This window comes from Natator depressus, chromosome 3 (genome assembly GCF_965152275.1).
Source record: "Natator depressus isolate rNatDep1 chromosome 3, rNatDep2.hap1, whole genome shotgun sequence".
Classification (NCBI taxonomy): Eukaryota; Metazoa; Chordata; order Testudines; family Cheloniidae; genus Natator; species Natator depressus.
The window spans coordinates 49,918,978-49,936,471 of NC_134236.1; the positions used below are offsets into that span (position 1 = coordinate 49,918,978).

At 43.7% G+C, this 17,494-nt stretch overlaps 1 protein-coding gene across 4 annotated transcripts in view; it reads left to right on the top strand.

Moving 5' to 3' along the window:
- The window catches only part of PRIM2 (DNA primase subunit 2), a 297,206-nt gene extending 279,918 nt beyond the window's left edge, over nt 1-17,288 (top strand). For all 4 annotated transcript variants that reach the window (XM_074947892.1, XM_074947891.1, XM_074947893.1 and 1 more), the window contains one exon: nt 16,933-17,288. In XM_074947892.1, coding sequence (XP_074803993.1) covers nt 16,933-17,160 — 228 coding nt within the window. In that variant the 3' untranslated portion in view covers nt 17,161-17,288. The remainder of the gene's footprint in view (nt 1-16,932) is intronic.
- The last annotated feature ends 206 nt before the right edge of the window (nt 17,289-17,494 follow it).

A 17,494-nucleotide genomic window follows, 5' to 3' on the forward strand; every position in this document is an offset into this window, starting at 1 on the left:
TGAGCATAAGCTTTCGTGAGCTACAGCTCACTTCATCGGATGCATTCAGTGGAAAATACAGTGGGGAGATTTATATACACAGAGAACATGAAACAATGGGTGTTACCATAAACACTGTAACGAGAGTGATCAGGTAAGGTGAGCTATTACCAGCAGGAGAGCGGGGGGGGGGGAGAACCTTTTGTAGTGATAATCAAGGTGGGCCATTTCCAGCAGTTGACAAGAACGTCTGAGGAACAGCGGGGGTTGGGGTGGGAGGGTGGGAATAAACATGGGGAAATAGTTTTACTTTGTGTAATGACCCATCCACTCCCAGTCTTTATTCAAGCCTAAGTTAATTGTATCCAGTTGGCAAATTAATTCCAATTCAGCAGTCTCTCGTTGGAGTCTGTTTCTGAAATTTTTTTGTTGAAGAATTGCCACTTTTAGGTCTGTAGTCGAGTGACCAAAGAGATTGAAGTGCTCTCCGACTGGTTTATGAATGTTATAATTCCTGACGTCTGATTTGTGTCCATTTATTCTTTTACGTAGAGACCGTCCAGTTTGGCCAATGTACATGGCAGAGGGGCATTGCTGGTACATGATGGCATATATCACATTGGTAGATGCGCAGGTGAACGAGCCTCTGATAGTGTGGCTGATGTGATTAGGCCCTATGATGGTGTCCCCTGAATAGATATGTGGACAGAGTTGGCAACGGACTTTGTTGCAAGGATAGGTTCCTGGGTTAGTGGTTCCGTTGTGTGGTTGCTGGTGAGTATTTGCTTCAGGTTGGGGGCTATCTGTAGGCAAGGACTGGCCTGTCTCCCAAGATCTGTGAGAGTGATGGGTCGTCCTTCAGGATAGGTTGTAGATCCTTGATGATGCATTGGAGAGGTTTTAGTTGGGGGCTGAAGGTGATGGCTAGTGGCGTTCTGTTATTTTCTTTGTTGGGCCTGTCCTGTAGTAGGTGACTTCTGGGTACTCTTCTGGCTCTGTCAGTCTGTTTCTTCACTTCAGCAGGTGGGTATTGTAGTTGTAAGAACGCTTGATAGAGATTTTGTAGGTGTTTGTCTCTGTCTGAGGGGTTGGAGCAAATGTGGGTTGTATCGTAGAGCTTGGCTGTAGACAATGGATCGTGTGGTGTGGTCTGGATGAAAGCTGGAGGCATGTAGGTAGGCATAGCGGTCAGTAGGTTTCTGGTATAGGGTGGTGTTTATGTGACCATCGCTTATTAGCACCTTAGTGTCCAGGAATTGTATCTCTTGTGTGGACTGGTCCAGGCTGAGGTTAATGGTGGGATGGAAATTGTTGAAATCATGGTGGAATTCCTCAAGGGCTTCTTTTCCATGGGTCCAGATGATGAAGATCTCATCAATGTAGTGCAAGTAGAGTAGGGGCATTAGGGGACGAGAGCTGAGGAAGCGTTGTTCTAAGCCAGCCATAAAAATGTTGGCATACTGTGGGGCCATGCGGATACCCATAGCAGTACCACTGATTTGAAGGTATACATTGTCCCCAAATGTGAAATAGTTATGGGTGAGGACAAAGTCACAAAGTTCAGCCACCAGGTTTGCCGTGCCATTATCGGGGATACTGTTCCTGACGCCTTGTAGTCCATCTTTGCGTGGAATGTTGGTGTAGAGGGCTTCTACATCCATAGTGGCTAGGATGGTGGTCTCAGGAAAATCACCGATGGACTGTAGTTTCCTCAGGAAGTCAGTGGTGTCTTGAAGATAGCTGGGAGTGCTGGTAGCATAGGGCCTGAGGAGGGAGTCTACATGGCCAGATAATCCTGCTGTCAGGGTGCCAATGCCTGAGATGATGGGGCATCCAGGATTTCCAGGTTTATGGATCTTGGGTAGCAAATAGAATACCCCTGGTCAGGGTTCCAGGGGTGTGTCTGTGCGGATTTGTTCTTGTACTTTTTCAGGGAGTTTCTTGAGCAAATGCTGTAGTTATTTTTGGTAACCCTCAGTGGGATCAGAGGGTAATGGCTTGTAGAAAGTGGTGTTGGAGAGCTGCCTAGCAGCCTCTTGTTCATATTCCGACCTAGTCACGATGACAGCACCTCCTTTGTCAGCCTTTTTGATTATGATGTCAGAGTTGTTTCTGAGGCTATGGATGGCATTGTGTTCTGCACGGCTGAGGTTATGGGGCAAGTGATGCTGCTTTTCCACAATTTCATCCCGTGCACATCGGCGGAAGCACTCTATGTAGAAGTCCAGTCTGTTGTTTCGACCTTCAGGAAGAGTCCACCCAGAATCCTTCTTTTTGTAGTCTTGGTAGGAAGGTCTCTGTGGATTAGTATGTTGTTCAGAAGTGTGTTGGAAATATTCCTTGAGTCGGTGACATCAAAAATAGGATTCTAGGTCACCACAGAACTGTACCATGTTCGTGGGGGTGGAGGGGCAGAAGGAGAGGCCCTCGAGATAGGACAGATTCTTCTGCTGGGCTAAGAGTATAGTTGGATAGATTAACAATATTGCTGGGTGGATTAAGGGAACTACTGTTGTGGCCCCTTGTGGCATGTAGTAGTTTAGATAGTTTAGTGTCCTTTTTCTTTTGTAGAGAAGCCAAGTTTGTGTTGTAAATGGCTTGTCTAGTTTTAATAAAGTCCAGCCACGAGGCAATTTGTGTGGAAGGTTGGTTTTTTATGAGATTATCCAGTTTTGAGAGCTCATTCTTAATCTTCCCCTGTTTGCTGTAGAGGATGTTGATCAGGTGGTTCTGCAGTTTTTTTGAGAGCGTGTGGCACAAGCTGTCAGCATAGTCTGTGTGGTATGTAGATTGTAATGGATTTTTTACCTTCAGTCCTTTCGGTATGATGTCCATCTGTTTGCATTTGGAAAGGAAGATGATGTCTGTCTGTATCTGTACAAGTTTTTTCATGAAGTTGATAGATTTCCACTCCATATGGCTAAATTCAGTGCCTTTCCAGGGTCTTTCCCCACGGCCTCTCCACTGCCAGAGCCTTTCACAGCTGCACTTATCTACACACTACATTGAGTGTGGACACAGCATGCCTTTCACTGCAGCATGTAGCTACACGTGCCCTAGACACAGCCTCAGGTATGGACAAGACCTAAGATTTGTTTATAGTGAAAACAAGTTAATTTAACAAAGAACAGGGAGTTGAGAAGAACAAGTGGTTATATATAAAATAAAATCATAACATGCTTTTTAGAGCCTGAACTTAACTAACAAGACATCCTCCTGTCTAATAAAAGTTAGATTTTCTCCCAAAGTTAAACAGTCAGACTAGGTGTGATCCTCCATTCACAAGACATGCCAGTTGGCAGCTTGTCCTCTTCGTGAAGATACCTGCATGTGCTTTTGCCCCCAAATGTAGTTCCAAACATCCATTGGATTCACTTATAAACAGAATCCCCCTCACTGCTTCTTTATTCCTGTATAGAATCTCCCCTGGAGACTTTCCAATCATTTGATTAGCATTTTGCTCAGACTGTAAATTGGCATTCATTGTGAAGTATACAATACTCAATTTACATATTGTGATACAGCATAGCCAGAAGGCAGCAGGAGAGTGATATAGGAGAGATATGTAAGTCCCAGGATGAGGAGAAGCCTTATTCCCTGTAGAGGGAAGAAAGGTTTCTATAGATTAATTAAAAGCACCTGAAGCCAATTAGAGCACCTGAAGCTAGTCACCTGATAAAAACACTCTACTTCAATCAGCCAGGGGAAGGAGTTGGAGCAGAAGCAGTTTGAAGGAGTTGGAGTAGAGGAGAGTTTGGAGAAGTGCTGTGGCTGGCTAGAAGACCAAGACCGTAGGTAAAGAGACACCCGGCTTGTGCAGAGAGAGAGAGAGGGCAGGAAGCCCCACAAGCTGAAGAGCAGAAGAGGGAAGTAGCCCAGGGGAAGGAAGCACTAGTTCAAGTGGTTTACAACTATCCCTAGGGCCCCTGGGCTGGGACCTGGAGTAGAAGGCAGGCCCGGGTCCCTCCCTCTCCACTACCCTTCTCTGGGTTACTCGTGGGACAGTAGATACCCTAGTTCAGGGGCAGGAAACTGCACCCTGAACCCCCCCCCCCCCGCCCGGCAGAGGAGGCGTGGGACCCATCATAATCGTACTGGCAATTTGTCACAATACAGTCAGACAGGTGGATAAGTGTCTCTTGCCTGAAAGAAACTTCTTTATCATCTTTTGGTGACCAGCCCCAACTCACAGATCTTTAGAGCGTAATTTTTAGTATATATACATAACTCCTTAAATATTATCCATACATACATTTTGCAGTAGTTGTGATGATCAGTGTGACACACAAGCTTTCAGTAGGGACCTTATGTGACATTTTTTGATGAACATTTATGGTGGACTCAGGGGATCCCTGCAACCCTATGCACCCCTGTGCCCTCTGCCAGTGGGTACCAAGAAGTCCCTGGGTCATAATGCCCCACTGCGAAGCCTGACTGACATATGTGTCTTATTATTCCATGTATGAAGTCACCAGATTTTATTGCTCTTCTAGTCATCAGCATCAGGAAAGAAACTGATTTCTGTAGTTACATGGGTTTAATGTTTTAGTCTACTGGGATATGAAGCCCATTCGGGTGGCTTAAATTTTTTGTTAATTAGATCATTCTGTTTTGTAAAATTAATGGATTAAATTCTTATTGCACTGCTGAAAGAATGGTTTAATGAGTCCTGAATTGGCTGTTCACCGAGTTGCTACTTTGAAATATCTTCTCTTTTTTAATGGCCTATGAAAAGAGATTAAATGACTTAATTCTATAAAGTTCCAAGCACTGCTAGACAATCCTAATACTTCATAATCCTATAGTAGTATAATTTTTGTAGTGTGTTAGGGCTCAATTTAGATTATCTGACATCTCACTGATCAATAACCAAGCTAAATTGAATGAGGAGTCCTTGTCGCACCAAATGCAAACAAATGGACATCATACCAAAAGGACTGAACGTAAAAAATCCATTGCAATCAGCATACCACAAAGACTATGGTGCGAGATTGTGCCACACACTCTCAAAGAAACTGTGGAACCACCTGATCAACATCCTATACAGCAAACAGGGGAAGATCAAGAATTTAGTCTCTAAGGTGCCAGAAGGACTCCTCGTTGTTTTCGCTGATACAGACTAACACGGCAACCACTCTGAAACCTGTCAAGCTAAATTGGTGTTTGTTAGACAAGACAGCACAGCACAGAAAGGAAAAGGTTAATACATCGCCAATCTGGAGAACAGGCTTGCAAGTGTCCCTGTGTTCCAAGTTTCTCTCTCTCTCAAAGCTAAGCTTTTATACCCTGCTTGTTAGTAATATTTTACTTTCCCGTGACATTTTCTGGTCGATTACATACTTACATTATCCAGTCATACCTTAATGTCACACCCCTGGCTTTATCTTAGTGACTGCACCTATAATATAGAAAGTTTACCAGGGAGGTAATTATTTAAATGGATATATTGGCTGTCTGTAACCTTAGCTCTCTTAAATTCTTTTGTGGTCTGTGAAAAATTAGTGCATGTCTACATATGTCTATATTAGTCTTCAGATTCCATTCTGTTTTGTGAATGCCATTTTGATTGTAAATTGTACTGCACCTTTACTTTTGCTTTTTTAACTTTCATAATGGACTAGAACAGCAGTTTTCAACTAGGGGTCTGTAAGCCCTTTCAAGGGGGCCGCAGGGCTGAAGTCGTGATCCCTGGCGCCCCCACGTTGGGCTGAAGCCCCGATTCCCAGCACCCCCCATGGGGCTAAAGCCCGGAGCCCTGAACCCTGGTGCTCCCTGTGGGGCAGAAGCCTTGAGCCCATCGGAAGAGTTGGGGACATGGAGGGTGTCATAAATATAAAGGGAAGGGTAACCACCTTTCTGTATACCATGCTATAAAATCCCTCCTGGCCAGAGGCAAAACCCTTTCACCTGTAAAGGGTTAAGAAGCTAAGGTAATCCCGCTGGCACCTGACACAAAATGACCAATGAGGGGACAAGATACTTTCAAATCTGGAGGGGGGGAAATGCTTTTGTCTGTCTGTGTGAAACCTTTGGTGGGAACAGATCAAGGATGCAAGCCTTCCGACTCCTGTAAAGTTAGTAAGTAATCTAGCTAGAAAATGCGTTAGGTTTTCTTTGTGTTTTGGCTTGTAAAATTTGCTGTGCTGGAGAGAATGTGTATTCCTGTCTTTTGTCTTCTTGTAACTTAAGGTTTTGCCTAGAGGGATTCTCTGTTTTGAATCTGATTACCCTGTAAAGTATTTACCATCCTGATTTTACAGAGGTGATTCTTTTACCTTTTCTTTAAATAAAATTCTTCTTTTAAGAACCTGATTGATTTTTCATTGTTCTTAAGATCCAAGGGTTTGGGTCTGTGTTTACCTGTACCAATTGCTGAGGATATTATCATCAAGCCTTCCCCAGGAAGGGGGGTGTAGGGCTTGGAGGGATATTTTCTGGGAAGACATCTCCAAGTGGGCGCTTTCCCTGTTCTTTGTTTAAATCGCTTGGTGGTGGCAGCATACGATTCAAGGACAAGGCAAAGTTTGTACCTTGGGGAAGTTTTAACCTAAGCTGGTAAGAATAAGCTTAGGGGGTCTTTCATGCAGGTCCCTACATCTGTATCCTAGAGTTCAGAGTGGGGAAGGAACCTTGACAGAATGCATTGCCCACCCCAAACTGCAGCGCAAGTGCATGGCAGTCTGGCGGCAGCTCCTCACCTCCCTGGCCCTCCCCATCCCCCGGCAAGGTTGGAGGCAGGAAGGCAGATCCAGGCACTGCACGGCAACTGCTGCTTTGGCTGGTCCCATGGAGCAGGCAGCAACAGCGTTCCTCTCCTGCCAGTGCCCCAGGTTGAAGCTGCTCCCAGCCCCCTTTGCTCCCATAGAGGCAGCTGGTAAGAGCCCCCTGGGTGGGGAGACCCGGCTCCATGGCAGGCAGACCGCTCTGGGAACAAGGACTGCAGGGGAGTCCTCCCTGCACACAGCCCCTAATGCCCCTCTCCCTGCCCCCGACCTACCCCCTGCCCGCACACAGCCCCTAGTATCCCCTTCCCTGCACCCTGAGCTACCCCCCTGCCTGCACACAGTCACAGCTACCCATCTCCCTGCACCCTGAGCTACCCCCCCCGCCTGCACATAGCCCCTAGCCACCCCCCTGTGTACACACATCCCCAGCTACCTCTTCCCTGCACCTTGAGCTACCCCCTGTCTTCACACGGCCTCTAGCTATCCACTCCTTGCACCCTAACCTGTTTTCAAACTTTTTGAGCTAAGGGTCCCCAACACTTGAGTTATAATTTTTGCTTGCGGGCCATCCCCTGAACCCAGACAGGCTGGGTGTCCTGCTGAGGTGAGTCAGGAGGTGGCACTCCCTCCCTGGACCCCGCATGCGGAGGTGGCTCAAGCCCGACTGGCCCCTGCCCTCCCCCGCATAGAAGTCAAATGATACCTATGCCCAAGGCCTCTGCCTCAAAGCCCCTCCCCCTACCTGGGCCCTGGAGTTTTTATAGCATGTCGAGGGGGGACCAGAGAGAAAAAGATTGAGAACCGCTGGACTAGAATATCTAGGAGATGTTAAGAGACTGTGTGCCCCCACTAGGAAAGAAGGCTACCCAAAAAGAGCAATGGAGAGTAATTAACCTGGTGGTCTTCCATTCAGGTGGAAGGCCCATAGAACAATGAGGTGGCTGCTACATAGGGAAAACCACTTTCCTAGTATAGACTTAAGGTGGGCTGTAACCAAGCAAGAAATCACCTGACAAGGGACTCGAAGCCACTCAGGGTGTTATCTGACATGGAGGTCTGCAATTTTATTAAAAAGGTCAAGTTCTGCTCTTAGGAGGGACTCTCACTGACCAGAACAAGACGGCAAGAATGGGCAGGAGGGTGCTGAGACACCAAAAGGACTGACCAAAAAGCAGTGGGTTCTCAAAGTGGCGAGGACACTGAAGGAAGGGTTTTACATGCAGGTTTTGTGTAATTTTTCTGTAGATCTGTAGATCTCATGTGATCGGTTTAGAAATTTGTTACTTGCTTTAACTATCACAAAGTAATCCAGATGGTCCATCGCTTTGAACTCTGAAGAGTGTGCACTAGCTTCATGCCCTAGGTAGTTGGACTGCAGAGGCCCTTACCTTAGGAAGGTATAGGGCCAGCCTTTGGGGTGAGCTGTATGGGTAATCGCCCAGGAAGGCCCCCCGCGGAGGATTTGCCTGATTCCCACCTGACCTGCCACGACGGAGGTGGCAGGCAGAGCAGCAGCGTCTGGAGTAGGGAGGAGGTACCTGAGCTGCAGGGGGGCAGCTGGACAACCAGCTGAGCCAGGTGACTCCTCTGGAGCAGGGGTGGCCCTCCTTCCCCCTTGCTCCACTGCCGTGTGCAGCCACTGCTGCTCCTGTTTCTCCCCCCTCCCCTCCTCTCCCAGAGCCCCTGGCCACTCCAGACTGAGAGCATCCTCCTGTCTGCTGGGGGCGCGGGGGGGGAGAAGGACTGATATCGGGGTGTCCTCCCGCCACCCCCACCATGTACCTAGTCTCCACTGAGCTGGGGTGACTGGACAGGGGGAATCTGTGTGTGCTGCTGTCAGAGATGAAATTAAGCCGGTATGGGCCAGTATGCCGTGCCGGACCGGTTTCCTCAGGCTGGCGATTTAAAGGGCCTGGGGCTCCCCGCAGCAGCCGGAGCTCTGAGCCCTTTAAATCGCCTCCTGAGCCCCGCTGGAAGGGGTAGGGATTGGGATGAAGGGGGCACAGCAGAGGAGTGCAGGGGGCAGGAGTGAAGTGGGCACAGTGCAGGAGTTAGGGGCGCAGCAGGGGAATGCAGGGGTTGGGGTGAAGGTGGCACAGTGTACGGGTTAGTACGCATGAGGGGGCATAGGTTGGGAGTGAAGGGGTATAGGGATTAGTGGCGTGGAGGGGGAGCAGGTGTAGGGGCAAAGGGGGCACAGTGCAGGGATTAGGGGTGAGGAGCCCATGGGGAGCCAGGGGCAAAGGGGGAACGCCATGCCCACAGGGGCCAGGAGCACCAAAATGCAAGTTCACCCAGGGTGCCATTTTCCCTAAGGCCAGCCCTGGGAAGGTATGTTAAACAGGGAGTTGGCACCCAGAGATAATGCCTAGCTTCTGGCAAGTAAGTTGAAGAACATGTGGAGATCCAGTGGGTGGATTCAAACATAGCATCCTGGTGAGTATCCAGCCAGGGCTGTAACACAGTAAGTAGGTGTTTCTCCTGTATTTATTGGATAGTATTCCTGAAAACAATATGAACACCCCTTGAGAGAGGATTCCTTAGTCTATGTCCTTTTGGCTGAGAATCCTAAACTGCTCCATCCTCCCTTCCATCAGCCTCTTACTAGATGTTGAAAGTTGATCCTCCTCTTCAGGATAGTCTGCATAGAATTCTCAAACTAATACCACCAAGATTGTAGTAAAAACAATAGTAAGAATAGTGAGAGAAAATCAGACTAAAGCAAAACATAAAGTGTGCATTACTTACATGAAGTTTCACGTTACTAGAGTCCATCCAATCCTCAGCTCCCCCATTTTCCCTGTTCCTCTTTCTGGGAAGACTGTCAAAGAGTCAGAGTAGAGAAATAGACCTACAGGTGTCAGGTTTCTTGTGATATCATTATGTCCCTGAGGAAGTCCTTAGTTACACCATTCAAATTACTTTTGACATGCCTCATTTGTGATCTCATCCATAAAGATATTTACACAAATGCACTCCATATTTCCAATCCCAAACCTTAAAAACCCATGAATCAGGGTGCCCCCCCCAACTCATAAGATTTGCTTAAAATCATCAGATATTTAAAAAATAATTGATTGTGGGGGTTTTTTATTTGACTTCTAGTTTTTGAGTTCTCAGCAACCCTGGGGGGTGAGAAACTTATCTTTTAAATGAAAGCTGAAATTATCATGTAATCACCAGAATCTGGGAGCTGGAGCTTTAAGATAGCCAGCCAATATTGCAACACTTGTGATAAATCATGAGAGTTGGCAACACTAGGCCATTATTTCTTATTAAATCTCCAGTGCATGTATCTAAAATCTATTTGGGATTGTATTCCCTTCCTTGGATAAATAGTTTATAGTTACTATTTCTTTCCTATATTACTTTACAAGGTAGGAGTCTGAAGATGTAAACCCACAATAGTTGTCTCACAGCCCCAATTTATATATTATATATATTCCCTCTCCAAAGCTGTGTACTCTTTGTTCTAGCCTAAGGACCATGCTTTTGCAGCTTACTGTTTGCAGAAGTCCAGCTTATTATTTATCTCTAATGAGAGACTTTATATTTTCTTATAATTTCTTCTTCATTTTAATTCTACTGTGTTGCAAACAGACTGAAAAAGTATTGCCAAAGGCCCTAAAACAAGGGAAAGAACTATTTAGGCAAGTAAGAGTCAAGTTTTATGCCCCCAGACAACAGGGAAGCTGTCGTTGGTCTGAGACATCAGGCACAGGAGAACCGAGCCTATTAAGGGAAGGGTGACAGAGGAGCTGAATAGGACTGGAGCAAAGAGAACTGAGCTGCCTCATAATAAGACAATAAAAAGGGGGTTAATAGATCATTAGCGCTCAGCTGCCGCTCAGAAGGTATGGGACTAGGCTTATTCAATATCAGCCCCAAAAGTAATGGGTGGATACCAGGCAGAAGTGAACTCTTCTAGTTATTAGAGGCAAAGCTGTACAAAAATCAGATATATGCATCCAAAAAAGGTGTTCATAATTTTTATTAATAGGGCTGACATCTGTAGGGGTCCTACATCCTGCCACTCTTCATCTGTATTCCTATCAAATATCTTGTCCCCTGGCCACTGCCTCCCTCCCTTTCTGTAGCTATATGCCCTCCAGCCCCACACCAAAGCTCTCTGCTCTTAGCCACAACCCCTCCATTTCCCCTCTCCTTTACCTTCCCCACATCATCTCACTACTGCCTCCTCCCACTTCTACTCCTCCTCACCCTCTAGCTCCTGTAAATACTCCCCTTTCTCATTAGTCATCCCTCTCTGTTCCAATCAGGTTGCTTCCTCATTTTCCTCCTGTCATAAAAATAAAGGGAAGGGTAACCACCTGTCTGTATACAGTACTATAAAATCCCTCCTGGCCAGAGGCACAAAAACCTCTTACTAGTAAGGGGTTAAGAAGCTCAAGTAACCTGGCTGGCACCTGACCAAAAGGACCAATAAGGGGACAAGATACTTTCAAATCTAGGAGGGAAAAAGGCTTTGTCTGTTCCATGTGTCTTTTGCCAGAGACAGAACAAGAAAGCAAGCACTCCAACCCCTTAGTATTTAGCAAAGAAATGCATTAGATTATCTTTTGTTTTGGCTTGTGATTTTCTCTGTGCTGAGAGGAAGATGTATTCTTGGTTTTTCTTTTTGTAACTTTAAGGTTTTGCCTAGAGGGAAATTCTCTGTGTTTTGAATCTAATTGCCCTGTGAGATTATCTCCCATTCTAATTTCACAGAGGTGCTTCTTTTACTTTTTTTCTTTCTAATAAAGTTCTGTTTTTTTAAAGAATCTGATTGGGTTTTTTTAGTATCCTAAAAAAACCAAGGCTGGTCTGGGCTCAGCTTGTTTATTCTCAAGCCTCCCCAGGAAAGTGGGGTGTAGGGCTTGGGGGGGGATATTTTGGGGGAATAGGACTCCAAGTGGTCCTTTCCCTGATTCCTTGTTAAATTACTTGGTGGTGGTAGCGTTTACCTAATCCAACGTACAAGGGAGAATTTGTGCATTGGGGACGTTTTAACCTAAGCTGGTAGAAATAAGCTTAGGGGGTCTTTCATGCGGGTCCCCACATCTGTACCCTAAAGTTCAGAGTGGGGAGGGAACCCTGACACCTCCACAATGCCTGGAGTACCAACAGTGGGAATACTGAGAGCATAGATGAGACAGTCTCCTAGCTCTCAGTTTCTGTAGCCAGTGCCACAGTGGCTCTAGCAACCAGGAGAACAAACCAGGAGTAGGAAAAGTCCTACTCAGCACCTATAGCCTAGGGATGGAACATGCCTAGTGAAGAAATAATCTTCAGAGAATTTAGCTGCCAGACTCTAACAAGCCTCTACTGAGCATGCTGTCAATTTTTCAGAGGTTTGTAACTTGGCTAAATTTGAGCAGATTATTTGGATACTAGGATTTTTACTTGAATTTGAAATAAATTATTTCATATTCTCATTTATGACTTACCATTTTAGACTGTTGTTGGCAGTGGTTTTTGATTCATATTTAGGGCCCTATCAAATTCATGGTTGTGAAAAATGTATCACGGACCATGAAATCTGGTCTTCCGCGTGAAATCTGGACTTTTGTATACTTTTGCCCTATACTGTACAGATTTCACAGAGAAGACCAGTGTTTCTCAAACTAGGGGTCTCAACCCAAAAGAGGGTTTGGGGAGGGGGGTCGCAGTATTGCCACCTTTACTTCTGCGCTGCCTTCAGAGCTGGATTGTTGGAGATCAGCGGAGAGTGGCTGGCTGCCCAGCTCTGAAGGCAGTGCCAGAGTCCGCAGCAGTGCAAAAGTAAAGGTGGCAAAACCATACCATCACATCCTTATTTCTGTGCTGCTGCTGGCAGTGGTGTCGCCTTCAGAAATGGGCTCCCATCCAACAGCTGCAGAAGTTCCTGCAGCCGGGGGGAGGTTACTGAAGGTGGGTCTGCCCTGGGAGTGGCCCCTGCAGGGGAAGAGGAAGTCCCATCCCTCACCAGTACAGCCAGGACCAGCATCTGAAGCCATGAAATTTATGATTTTTAAAATCCCATGACTGAGAAATTGACCAAAATTAACTGTGAATTTGGTAGGGCCTTATTTATATTAAAGGAAGTGCAAGTGAGTCAGTCATACAAAATATACAAGACTGAAAATGAGAAACCATAGCAAAGTAGCAGAATGCAAAGAAATGCCTTTACACAATCACCATAGAAATAATATTTAATTCAAATATTGGGAGAAGCATATTTCCTTACCGAAGAAATTAGCGGTCTGAGCTGCATGTGGACAAATTGTACTAATTTTAAAGAAAAACCACACTGATTAATTAATTAATCAGCTATTAATTATTGATAGAGTATAGGCAGCCTGTCATAGTGCCAGTTGTATAAAAATGATTGTTGCTTTGAAATCAGATTGCATACCAAAATTCAAGAGCAGTCTAAATAAACATATTTTAAGGGCCCAATTTAGCATGTAGATAAATAATAAAGTGGCTAACACATCTTTAACAATAATTAAATTAATTAATGCCTACCTAATTTGCATGAGTGATGCTTCTTCAGCAATTGGTACTACAGCAGTTTATTTCTAAATTAGTGTCTTTTTTGAAAAACGTTATTCTTGAGTATTTGTAAATATTTACTATTCTTGCCTGATGCCATAAAGTCTTTGTGAGTATAACTGTTTAGTGAACTTTCTTGTACAGAACATTTTAGATCTGTATAGTTACAGTACGTGATGTTAAAAATGTAAGCAAAAATATATTTTATTATAATTATAGAGATAACTGTCATCTTTGTTATAACTTGCCAGATATTGATGTTTTAATATTACTACATTTCTAATTTTATTTAACCACCTCGGTTCACTACTTTATTTGGAAAATGAATGTCACTATCCTCTTGCTTATTTAAAGCAGGGAGGGTGGAGAATGTATGTTTGCTTTTCATTGTCCTTTGTGATCAAATCTCATTTCAGTGAAAGTTTTTTGAAAATGAACCACAGCTAATTGATACCATTTGCTGTAACACGATGATTGTTCCATATGGCTTTTTTTTGTAATACCAGCTGCCTGGTTATCAGCTGTCATTGGAAACCACTTGATTAAAACCTAAAGATCCTAGAGGTGCAACACTGTTGCCTCACTTCCTTTCAAAACCACATTTGCTACAGTAGAAATATGAGACCAATGTTTGCGTGAAGGTCAATGTGAGGAAAATATGTTGAATTCAAGGAAATGTTTGATATCATCTATTAGATGAAATAAACAGATTTGTTTAAAGTAAAATGCCCTTCACTCTGGCTCAATATAGATTATAAGTTCAGCTTTTCTTTACAGTACATCATGTACAGTTTTATTTTTCCTTATATGCTGAATTAATTGCATCTGTAAATGAAACTGATAAACTTGCTGAAGAAATTCAATTTCAGTCTATTACTGGTTGGTTAACTTCTGAAGACACAAAGAACCTTTAAGGAAGAATTATTGATACAAGTTTTAAAAGTTTCAAATGACTAGATTACTGACAAAATAAATATTTTTCTTAAAGTAACACAGTCTGACTAAACACACAAAGCAAGCAAGGAAACGTAAATATGTGCTCCTGTTTTTTTATTTGTGGATCAAAGAAGCCATTAATTCCTCAGATTAATTTTTGCGCCATCAGAGCAGTATATTATTATGCAGAAAAATCCTTGTGGAAATTTATTTTTGGGGAAATAGACTGAGAAGAAGCAGTAAAAATGTAATAGAGCAGAAGTGCAGAATTTCCTTCAGCTGATGAAGTTCTAGAAAGACTCAGCAGTACCCTTCAACTTTAAAATGGGGGAGAAGTTTGTGGAGACTACTTTTAAGATTTTCAAAGCTGACTACAAGTTTCAGTTGAATTTAATGGGAGTTGTGTGAGTAAATCCCAAAGTCATCTTTGAAAATTTCAGTCTCATCTTGCAGCTTCATTTTGATACAAGCAGATGCTTCATAGATTGTTCTAATTTTTTATAAAAGAAGAAAAAGGAGTTACTATCCAGAAAAACAAACTGAGATTCTATGGATAAAATAAGGCTAGTAAAGAGATTTGGGTTGAGTGGCCTTCAATATGATGAGACACTCAGTTCCATAGTTCTCTCTTCAGACCCTTCTGGTGTAGGCTGGCTAAGAGTCATCCACGTAATACAGAGATGAAATTCAAAGAATGGGGAAAACAGCCAGAAGAAATATCAGAGATTAATCAGACCTCCAAATTAGGGGAGAGGTAGGTATGTCCCCTACTTGTTTCTAAGCCGTGGTCTACAGTGGGGGATGTGTGTGTGTGGATTGATCTAAGTTACGTAGCTGAAGTCGACGTACTTAGATCGACTTACTGTGCTGTCTTCACTGCGATGAGTCAACTGCTGCCGCTCCCCCATCGACTCTGCCTGTGCCTCTCATGGCGCTGGAGTACAGGAGTTGATGGGAAAGCGCTCGGGGGTCGATTTATTGCGTCTAGACTAGACGCGATAAATCAATCCCCGCTGGATCGATCGCTGCCCACCGATCTGGCGGGCAGTGAAGACATACCCTAAGATTTTCAACCTGACAGTCCTATTGGAATCCCAATTGCTCCTACATACTGAGGCTGTTGCACTTGCTAATACTGCTTTTCATCATATATTTAGCAAGGAGGTTGTGACCTTTTCTTTCTTATGCAGGACCTCACTGCAGTTATCCATTCTTTTCTCTCATCAAGGCTAGATTATTTCCTAATACAGTCTAATTTAAAACCTTTCAAAACTCGGAATTAGTACAGAATGTGACTGCACTTATTCCGCAATGTTTCATGCAAAGAGCAAATTACATCAGTGTTACATGATTGGATTGGTTTTGGGTTGACTTATAGATGAGCTGTAAAGTGTTGATTTTGACCTATAAAGTCCTAAATAATTTTTTCTCATATGATATTGTGGCATTTGCCTCAACATCCTCTTCCTAGTACAAAAAGGGAGGATATTGGCAGCCAAGAATTCCCAGTTGGTGGCTCTTAGCATTCCCTCCTACCTTGGTTCACCAGATCCCAAAGTTGATGACCTTTTTAACTGTTCTCCCTGGTTTTTCTGTGGCTTGTGGGAAGATGGTGGTGGGGTGAAAAGGTGAATGCTGGGGAAAACTTGACTAAGACCTCGTTTTAAAAGACTATCTGGCTTTTTGGTAGATGTTTGAAGCTTGTAAGCACCTGAAAAGAGGGATAGGGGTTATAAGTGATGTTGTGAAATGGATACGGCTGAGTAGCTTTCTTTTAAGATGGTGAAAGGCCCATAGAGGAATATTATTTTTAATGTTTTAATGTTAATGATAACTGTTTAACTGTTTTTCAGATTGTGTAAATGACTAGAGAATTTACTAATAGGAACAATTACAAACCAAAATACATCATTATAGTAGTTGAATGAAGAGACATGCCTGACTTTAAAAAGCAATTAAAAATAAAATAGAATGCACATTACAGTAGTTTCTCTTCATTCTTCCCAACTAATCAGAAGCCCACATGCTGTTTGATGTGGGACAGGGGCCCATTGGGATTCCATGGAGCTGGATCACACATGTCCTTGCAGCTTAGCCCCGTGCCAGTAGAGAAGAGACAAGATTGGGCCATTGGCTTTCTGCCTAAGCCTGTTGCCTTGTTGAATATAAATCACGTCAGTGGTCAACATCAATAAAGGGCTGCTGTGAGAGTACAGACAGAGGTGGATCTACTGTTTTACCCATGGTCTCACGTTTGTATTGACAGCCAATCCAGATTTGTTTCATGAAACTTTGTCCTTACTGCTGTTCCCTTCTGGCCCATTCACCCTAGACTAGTCGGGAGCCCACCCCCAAAATTGAGAAAAAAATGGATGTAAAGAGTAGGATGGGTTCACCAGGTGAAGTTGTAACACCCTGTGTAGTTTCCACACTTACGTTACTTTGCATGTTTTATTGATATTTATTTGTAGTTCCTGCAACATTACAAGAAAGACAATGTTAAAATAATATATTTAATAATAATATTAAAACAATCATGTTTTATTCCTAAAATACATGAGAAGGTTTGTGTTGCACTTAGATCCTTGGCATGATAGTATTGAATCAGACAAGTATCAGCAAAGTGATTTCCCCTACACCCATTTTCTTAAAAGTTAAACTACTTAAATGGCTAATGCTACTGAATGAGTTCATCTGTTTAAAATTCATCTTTTGAAATACCATGTAATAATTCCTTTTCCTTTCCTTCTGTGTACAGGTTGATGATATTGGGTTTTCTTTGAATCATCCCAATCAATATTTTGCAGAGAGTCAGAAGCTACTAAGTGGTGGTAGAGAAGTGAAGAAAGAACCAAGTGAACCAGAAAGCTCCCAGCAAAAACTGAGTAGTCAGAAAAGTACAAATTCATGTTCCATTCCCACTTCTTCAAACACAGAAGCAGATACAGAACTGGAGGGACTGGATGCATATTTCACTGAGGACTGAGAAGCTTTGTTGCTTATTTTTCTACCCTTCGTTACTTCCCTATAATTTTAGCAACATTTTCCCTCACAGTAAGAGAGTAAGCACCTGGCTTTCTGGATAGCTTGGGCCTGTAACGCTCTAAGTTGGCTGATGAAAGGAAAGAAGAGATACATACATTGTAATTATATCCAGTACTTTTCCTTGTAGATAGAGTACATCAGTTCCAAAGTGCAGTCAATTTCTAACTGCTTGGGGCATGGGAACCAAAAGTTAGTTCCTAAATTTGAATGATATTGCAGTTTCTGTGACTTGTTCTGCTTGTTTCTGTGCTCATAAGCATTTTGTGTGTAACCCA